General features: G+C 35.8%; 2 protein-coding genes across 3 annotated transcripts; one reads left to right on the plus strand and one right to left on the minus strand.

Annotated features, from left to right (window-relative positions):
• Positions 1 to 1,036: 1,036 nt before the first annotated feature.
• On the plus strand, positions 1,037 to 2,878 carry LOC113749660 (7-deoxyloganetin glucosyltransferase-like). 2 transcript variants are annotated; one of them, XM_027293484.1, is made up of 3 exons: positions 1,037 to 1,556; positions 1,911 to 2,662; positions 2,699 to 2,878. In XM_027293484.1, the coding sequence occupies exons 1-3, from the start codon at positions 1,037 to 1,039 to the stop codon at positions 2,834 to 2,836; spliced, it is 1,410 nt and encodes a 469-aa protein (XP_027149285.1). In that variant the 3' UTR covers positions 2,837 to 2,878. The 2 variants fall into 2 exon arrangements, with proteins under 2 accessions (XP_027149285.1, XP_027149284.1); XM_027293483.1 differs by having other exon boundaries at positions 1,911 to 2,878.
• A 4,698-nt stretch (positions 2,879 to 7,576) lies between these two features.
• On the minus strand, positions 7,577 to 8,547 carry LOC113750171 (protein EXORDIUM-like 2). Its single transcript, XM_027294123.1, has one exon. It carries the CDS (start codon positions 8,525 to 8,527, stop codon positions 7,577 to 7,579), a length of 951 nt encoding a protein of 316 aa, XP_027149924.1. The 5' UTR covers positions 8,528 to 8,547.
• Between the last annotated feature and the right edge of the window lie 689 nt (positions 8,548 to 9,236).

Genomic DNA, 9,236 nt, shown 5'->3' on the forward strand with positions numbered 1-9,236 from the left:
GAATAAAGAGTATTTCTTCGTCTATCAATTAACTCGCCGACGTGGGCAAACTAATGGTAGCTGAATATGCCTCCTCAACGGTGGAGGGCCGCACCGCGGTCCTACCAAATTATCAGCTATGGCCTCTGAGTAATCGTGAAGGGTTCACGTCATTCCCCTCACAAGTTGTACATACAAAAAATAAAGGAGTGCATGTATCTAAACCTCAAATTGCCACGGACTAATCCAAGAGGAGAAAAATGAATAGACATGATGGAAAATCAAATGGATTTAAAAAAAATAAAAACTATAGTGGACTAAATCAATTGGTAGGGGATTAGAAAAGGTCATCCTGGCTAAACTCTAAGGAATGGGTTTGACTCTCCCATAATCCAGCCCTCCGCTTAATTTAATTCAAGAAAATCAGAAGCGTGGCGTTTTCAAATGCCAAAATTGTCTAATGATAGAGAACTCCCGGCTTTTTTTCTACTATTTTATTATTGAACCCCTTTTTGGGACGATAAAGAAATCTAACTTTGATTTCTTGAATTGGAGGTAACCCTCTAGTGTTGGTGATGACTCCAGCAGCGGCCACTTTTTTCCCATAATAAAAACGCAAGCACGTAGATCACAAGTGTCATTTTTTTCTTTATTATATATATTGTATTCACCATTTTGTTTTGTTCCAGCTTACTCAGAAGTTTCTTGAGTACGTAGATGAAAAAAATGAAGAACTCCAAGCAATTATTTTAATCCTTGGACGAAGAAAGAAGTGTTCCTAGCATAGACTAATTACTATTAACAGAGGTTAACTTTTCACTGTATGAGATTGACAGCCTCATTATTTTGAAAGCCACTGTGGAAGAATATTCTCCGGTAGACCGCAGACCCAGCCCGAAAAATATTACTGCAGCAGTACTTTGCCACTGATCGACTCTCTCTATATAAATGAAGCGACCTTTTCACCAACTTTGCAATCGTTCCAATCCCAAAGCCTCATAAATCCCATTAACAGTATCCATTTAATCTGTTCAAATTCCCCCGCAAGAAGAACTGAATGGGTTCCATTGCGCTATTAGAGAAGAAGCCTCATGCAGTCTGCGTACCAGCGGCAGCTCAAGGCCACATAAACCCCATGCTGAAGCTAGCCAAGCTCCTCCATCACAATGGTTTCCATATCACCTTTGTCAACACAGAATTCAACCACAGGCGCTGGCTTAAATCCAGAGGTCCTGATGCCCTCAACGGATTGCCTGATTTCCAATTTAAAGCCATTCCTGATGGACTTCCGCCTTCAGATGTCGATGCTACCCAAGATATTCCAACCCTTTTTGAATCTGTCGATAGAACTTGCTTAGGTCCCTTCAGGGAGCTACTTGCTGAACTCAACGATACATCTTCCTCGAAAGTACCCCCAGTTTCTTGCATAGTTTCTGATGCAATAACGTCCTTCACTCTTGCAGCTGCCGAAGAACTAAGCATCCCTGAAGTTCATTTTTGGACCGCCAGTGCATGTTCCTACTTGGGGTTCTTCCAGTATGCCAAGCTTATGGAAAAGGGTATCATACCACTCAAAGGTACTAATTCTTAATAAAATAATTTTTTGTCAGTGTCACCATTTTTTTGCGGACCATTTTTGTCAGTGTCACCATAAAATAATATTGCTTCTTCAAGCACTGTCAGTACTATTCTCACCATTTTTTTTTGTGGTTTACTTCATATAGTCATTGGCGGACGCATAACATTGACTTTGTAGTCAAAATTTAATTTAATGAATAAGAAAGTGTAAGATTTTTTTTTCTTTTAACTAAGTTGGAAAATATTTGTTTTTCAAGAATATGACTTTGTAAAAAGCATCAAATTTTGCACTGCCCCCATGCCCTTTGAATGATTCTGATGATACTTGGTGTCGTACATCTTATGCCTTGCAGATGCCAGTTATTTGACAAATGGATATCTAGATACTGTTCTAGACTGGATTCCAGAATTAGAGGGTATACGCTTGAAGGATCTTCCAAGCTTCTTACGAACCACGAATCCCGATGATTTTATGGTGAAATTCGTCCTGCAAGAAACTCAGAGAGCTAGAAAGGCTTCTGCCATCATTATAAATACCTATCAACAACTCGAACATGGTGTATTAGATGCACTTTCATCTTTTCTTCCACCAATTTACACCATTGGACCACTACATTTCCTTGATAATCATGTGCATGATAAGTCTTTAACAGATATTCAATCAAATCTCTGGAAGGAAGAGCCAGAATGTCTTGAATGGCTCGATTCCAAAGATCCAAACTCTGTGGTTTATGTCAACTTTGGAAGCATTGCTGTTATGACACCTGAGCAACTAGTCGAATTTGCTTGGGGACTTGCTAATAGCAAACAAAACTTTTTGTGGATTTTAAGGCCAGATCTTGTCTCAGGCAGTTCTGCTATTCTGCCAAGTGAGTTTCTTGAAGAAACCAAAGAAAGAAGCATGTTTGCAGGCTGGTGCCCTCAAGAGAAAGTTCTCAGCCATCCTGCTGTTGGAGGATTCTTAACTCATAGTGGGTGGAATTCCACAATCGAAAGTATTAGTTATGGGGTGCCTATGATCTGCTGGCCATTTTTTGCTGACCAACAAACTAATTGCTGGTTTTGCTGCACTAAATGGGGTATTGGAATGGAGATAGACAATAATGTCAAGAGGGATGAAGTTGAAGGCCTTGTTAGCGAGTTAATGGCTGGAGAGAAAGGTAAGGAAATGAAGAAAAAGGCCATGGACTGGAAAAAATTGGCAGAAACGGCCGTGACAGATTCTAACTTGAATCTTGAGAATTTGATTCATCAAGTGCTTCTCAATCCAAGTATTTGATACATCAAGAACCGTGAATTTATAGAGTTGTTGTTGGGCTCATTGAATTTGAGATTTGTTTAGAGATTTTCTTTTTAATTACTGATCCGTTGTTTGCTGCAATATTTCAATCATATGTGTAACTGATTGATTAATGTACTTTGGCATTCATAAACGTAGATTGGACAAATTTACATACATGACTTGAGCTCCAGTTACTAACAAAAAGGTCGATTTATGACTTCTTAGAGAAAATGGCCCCATCGCATTGACCCGAGTTCGAAGGTGCAAACGCAATTTGAAATGTGTTTAAGAATTTACTTTGACCGCTAAATGTATTTAAAGATAAAACAAATCCTAAACGAAACTACGGAATAGCATGAAAGAACGATTATGATTTAAGTTGATAAAATGTTGTACTACAATTTAATTTGGTCTAAAGATGGCTGGTTGTGCAATTTTACGTAAGAATTTCTCCTTCATCGGATGTTGGAACATATGAAATTTGAATTTGTCTAACAAGTGACCCTATGCACTTGCTAGAAAAGTCCATCGAAACAAAGAATTCTTTTGAGAAGTGCTTCTAATTAATATTAATATTAACATGGGTAAATTTTTTTATACATTATTAGTAGATAATTTTTTTATACTAACAGGTTAGATCACATTACATAATATAAATTCAAATCATACACGTAACATACATTTATGATTGTTTGTATAAAAAATCATTATATTATCAATGTATAGAAAGTAAATTCTGTTAATATATGCAATTCGTCCTATTTTGGTGCACTAATTAACACTTTTGGGCTCCTATTAACAGATGATATTATTTGAAAGCATTAGGGAGGGAGTGCCCGCACATTGCACGGGTATTTGGTACCTGTGATTAAAAAGGTTTTTTAAATAGTTGTTTATTGGTGGTTGTGTTGTTATTTCGTGGAGTTTCGAATGTATTTAAATTCGTAGGAGAATAAATGAATGAAGATAAGAGTGAGATATCATACTAAACGATAATACTTCATAGCATATGTTTCAATAATAGATTGTCTGCAAAGGCCATTTAAGTCTCCCTCTCTTTAAATTATTATTCAACTTGCATTTCACAGATTATGGGTAATTTCATTAGCTATATGTCTGCTCTTGAGGCTAAAATGTTAATCAACCCGTTGATCAAGAAGGACTATAGCATCTGTAAAAAAGCTATTTAAGTTTCCCTCTCTTCAGATTATTATTCAATTTACATTTCATGAATTAGAAGTAATTTCATTAGTTATGTGTTTGTTTTTGGGGTTAAAATTCAAAGACACACTCATCTTGTATAGTGTGAGGTTTTGTTTCGCATCTTTTTGATTCATCTTTTTAGCTTTTTGCAGCAATTTTAGTTTTGTTTATTTGTATAAGAAATCATTCATTATTCTATAATATAAGAAAGCACTCATTGAAGTTGTTTGCTTGAAGGAATTTTTACAAATTCATCACTGCCTAAGGAAATCAAACCATTTCTATTACCTCTGCTTAATTAGAAGGTATATGTAAAATACTACCAATATGAATGGCTTAGTAGGTGTTTATTTTATTAATTCATCAGTGACTAAATAATTCAAACTCAAATCAGCAGTATACCATGTAACTTACCAATTCACAATGTTTCAATATCAAATTACTATCAAAATGAATTTCATATATGAATCACTTACTACATGCAGCAGAAAACACACCATAATTGAAGTAATTAATTAAAGTACTTTTTTGGCTTACCTTGTTCTAGATACCCCTTAGAAAACTTTTTCTTGCAGTTGCTCCAAACTTATTACATCATAACCGCACCATTCAAATTACATAGACCAATCAAATTTGTGAAAAAATCATAATATTACAGTTAAATTACGCAATTAGATTTTCAAATTTTGCGATGAAAGCAGTCACCGACGCTACACACCACCAAACTCACCCACATAAACAATAAAATTAAGGAACAAAACTCACCTCAAGCTAAACCACCGAAAAACCGATACTGAGGCATTAATTCATTAACACACCCACGTTTTCTTCAGTTTAATTGAGATGTAAATGGCAAAAACAATTGAATATGTTTCAGGCAATTGAATATCCTCATGCGATAAGGTTACAGTAATGTGTCCTCATTTCAATTGCAAAATAAATACTACACTTCAAGTAAATGTGTCTGTAACACCATTTAAGTAATTACACCAATATATAAACTCGATACAAAAACGATTATAAAACAATCTCACATTCCAAAGATATCCAAATGTCTCCAAAAATATACGTTTTAAATGTACAAACATGAGGAGATTTCTGTACATATACCAAAACACATGCTACCATCACTTGTATCCAAAGCTAAAAATAAACTATACATCATTCCACATTTCGAAAATACCCCTATCTATGCGGTTGAAATTCAAAACCTCTTTTTGATTACAACTCATTTTTATATAGTATAAGGAAGTGTGCGCAACGTGGAACATAAGCCGATATGCAGATGATCTTCTATTTATTGCGTCCTAAAAAACTAGACTTGTCAATCTGATTCCAAAAAACTAGGTCTATCAATCAGGCCATTTGAGTCGGATTTTAATAAGTCCAAATTCAACCCATATAGTTAATATTACTTTTGGATCTTGAGTTATGAGTTTTGGGTTGATAAACGTAAAACTCATACTTGACTCACAAAATATTCTGATGTAAGCCTAATTTGGGTTTAATCCAATATAATTATTAGAACTATTAAGTTTTAAAATTAATTTAATATTCATATGACCACAACATTAAAACTTTTAAAAAAAACACAAACTTGAAATTAATATTAATGACAGGTAGCAATAACATAACAGTGAGCTTGCACCGCTAACTCATGGGCAAGGAGGACTTGGTCCCTGCCAACTTTATCTAGTACAACTTTAGAATAGAAAGACGACATAGTTATAACATCATTAATGACATTCCTAATATTAGAGGTGATTTAGACTACATACAAAGGCAAGATTTAGTAATTATATATTTATTTGGATATAATTATATACACCTATTATATAGATAATTATACATATAGGTATAGATTAACGAGTCAAGCATGTATCTGGTTTGAGGCTAATAAAGTTCAAGTTCGACTTGCATTTAGTTCGGGCTTCATATTTAAGTTAAATTCCAGCTAACTCAATGAAAGATTAGATTCATCGATTTTTTTTAGGTTGAGTGGGCCCAACTAACTCCAATCCGACCCTATTGACAGTCCTATCAAAGGAACCCTTCACCTTAAAAAAAAAAAAAAAAATTACCTTGAGTACATTAAGGCAAGTTACGAACGTTGTCAGAAACTTCACGCCTGTACCTTGAGTGCATAAATCCTCTAAGCTCAGATGTTTGGGCCTTTAGGCTGGGATCCAAAAGGCATGGTTTACTACCATTTCCATGCCTCCCTATCATCGTATTATGGCCCAGCACAACTTGGAAGCCTTGTTTCTCGGCTTGTATTTAATGTAGCGTCATAATTAAACCAAACTTTTCCAATGGTTAGAGATTATTATAGATCTAAGATTATTGTGCTTCGGCTCATTGAAGTTCGGACATGGTTAGAAATTTTCTTTTTCAAGTACTCATACGTGCATGGTTTGTTTTTGAAACTAATAAATGTTTCTTCACTTCTTTGTTTCATGTTTCTTTCTTACTTAAAGGTTGTTTGCTCTAATATTTCAATCATGTGTTATAACTGGTCTTGATTAATGTACTTTTGCACTTATGCCCTAAACGTAGTTTGTTCGTAAGAATTTACTTTGATCATTAAGTGAAATTGAAATAAGAGTTTGTCCATTCTAAAATGCATCATCCAAACCGAAACTACTAACCATCGTGAGACTAAAGGACATTGTAGGATGTTACCCAGGATTATATGTGTGCGTCCTACAAAGACCTTTGCCTTGAGTACATTAGGGCGCGTTACGAGCATTGTCCGAAACTTCACGCCTTTCCCTTGAGTCCATTAAGGCGCGATATTCATCTAAGCTCAAAGGTTTGCACCTTTCGGCCGGGACGTAGGAAGCATGATACATTAGGTTGCATTTGGATTGATAGGATTTTGATAATATATATATATATATATATGTATATACTGTAATAATTTGATGTATACATGGTAAAAAGGTGATTAGAAAATGTGAACATGAAAAATGTTTTAAAAAAAATTCTTTGAAAAACTTCAATATGAACAGGGCCAAATCCAAGCCACTCCACCCTATTTTGGGCCGACTCAACTTAGAGCCCATGCATGTTGAGTTCTAACTTGTAACTTAACTCACTCAATTAAACAAACTAAAAGAAATATGAAATCAGTTGCATTTGGATTACTATTTTTTGAAATTTTTATAGAAAAATATACTATAATGATTTGATATATACGAGATAAAAAAGTAATTAAAAAATTTGAACCAAAGGTCAGCTCAACTTAGAGCCCTTGCATCTTGAGTACTAACTTGTAATTAAGATCACTTAATTAAACAAACCAAAAGAAATATGAAATCTAAATGAAGGCATAAAAAATTGGTCACATAGGGATTGTACATCTACTTTTCTCTCTTATGGAAGATTAAACTTGAGCTTCGTAAGGAAAATGTTAGGAAAAAGAAAAAAAAAAAAAAAAAGGAAGCAGCAGCTTTTGAAAATTGAAAATGAAAATTACTTAATATTAATATTTACATGAACAAAAAATGTAAAATGTACAATGTGTATTTTTTTTCACACAATGGTGGAGCACTCTGAAGTGTTAGGGTCAACAAGGGCAGGCAAAAGATACTTTCTTCCATTTGTACCCACTGCATTGTAGCTTGCACCAGTGGTTTTATCCACCAACAGCTCCCCAGCATAGCCAGGATAAGCTCCCTTCCCATAAACTCCGGGACAGGCCGAAGCCGCTTCAAGCGGCGCGCCAGCTGGGCCTTGAAAGTAGCCGTTCCCGAAAGGATTCGTTACAGCTCCAGCCATAAGACTGGCTATATTTACAACCATGCCATCCACACCCACGTCACCATTGGGTGCACCCAATGGCTCCGTTTGTGGACCGTAAATCGGTTTGTAAAATGGCCACGCACATTGACCCGGGCATTGAGTCACCGAGTTACCGGCCCAGATATAAACCGACCACGAATTCAATCTTCTCACCGATCCATGTTTCCCACAATTACTCATGCAAAAGCCTTCCACAGCAACGTCTTGACTCGTAAGAACCAGTGTCAACTCACCGGGTTTCGGGTTCACTCGGCGAGCCAACCTGGCGATGTGGGAATTCTTTAGGCTTTTGCCCAGTGAACATCTTTCATCAGTAATTTGAGTTGACAATACTACATTGGTGGGCTTTTTACCTGCTTTTTTCATGTAGGTTCCAATTTTTTGCCACCAATTTGAAACTGATGGCTCGTTAGCAGAAGAAATTGCATTTTTCACACTGGGATTTAAAGAATAAAGAAAGTCAACAACAATGGATTTTTGGGCTGGAGTGAATGTTCCATACCAGACTATTGAGACATTAATATTGCCCTGTAGCAATGCGCCCTTATGATATTTAAGGGCCATAGGAGGTGGTTTGTACAGCGAAAATAGCTTTCTTGCCCCGTAACTTGTATTGGCAAAGCTCAGAAGCACAAGAACAAGAAGTATAGAAGTAGTTTTAGAAATTTTCAGGGAATCCATGCAGAGAAAATTTGTGAAAATTGACAAATTAAACAAATAACCAAAGAATAGAGTATGGAAAGATGGGAATTTGGATAGGATTGCGGGAGTTGAGTGTGTTGAGAGGGAGTATATATAGGTGGCTAGGTGCATGAATTGAAGATTAGATCCGGAAGGTTGGGGTGCCGCTTTCCTGAGCAGCTTCAGTGGTAGAATTTTACAAATAAATAAATATATGAATAGTACGTGTACATAGATCACGAGAATGAAGGAAAGAAAAGATAAAAGATTGGACATTGGGACAAGGGTTTTTCTGGCAGATGGGTTTAGGAGAATAGGATACAGTACTTCGCAGATGCTGCCATCAATCAATTACCTTGTCTTTATTTCTCCAAATTTATTTGCTCATCATTATTACAATAATACACCTGTGCACAGTAAAAATATCTCTAATGCAAATCTCAAAACTCCAAAAATATTGCAATGGAAGGGGGTGGGCACTGTGTATGCTGTTTCGTGCATGTGTCGAGAGCTTTTTCCAAGGCAGTTTAGTAGCTACAATTAATTGTTGGTAAGGAACTGTTGATACATTTTAATGCATAGCTAATTAGTAGTGGAAGTCGCTGGTGCATCAATATTTTTGGTCGTAATAATCAAGATTATCCTAAACAAGCTGCTTCAAATATGATAGACACCTTGTTGCTTAATGAGGCGAACTAATTTTGATGTT

This window comes from Coffea eugenioides, chromosome 10, assembly GCF_003713205.1.
Source record: "Coffea eugenioides isolate CCC68of chromosome 10, Ceug_1.0, whole genome shotgun sequence".
In the NCBI taxonomy this organism is placed as follows: Eukaryota; Viridiplantae; Streptophyta; class Magnoliopsida; order Gentianales; family Rubiaceae; genus Coffea; species Coffea eugenioides.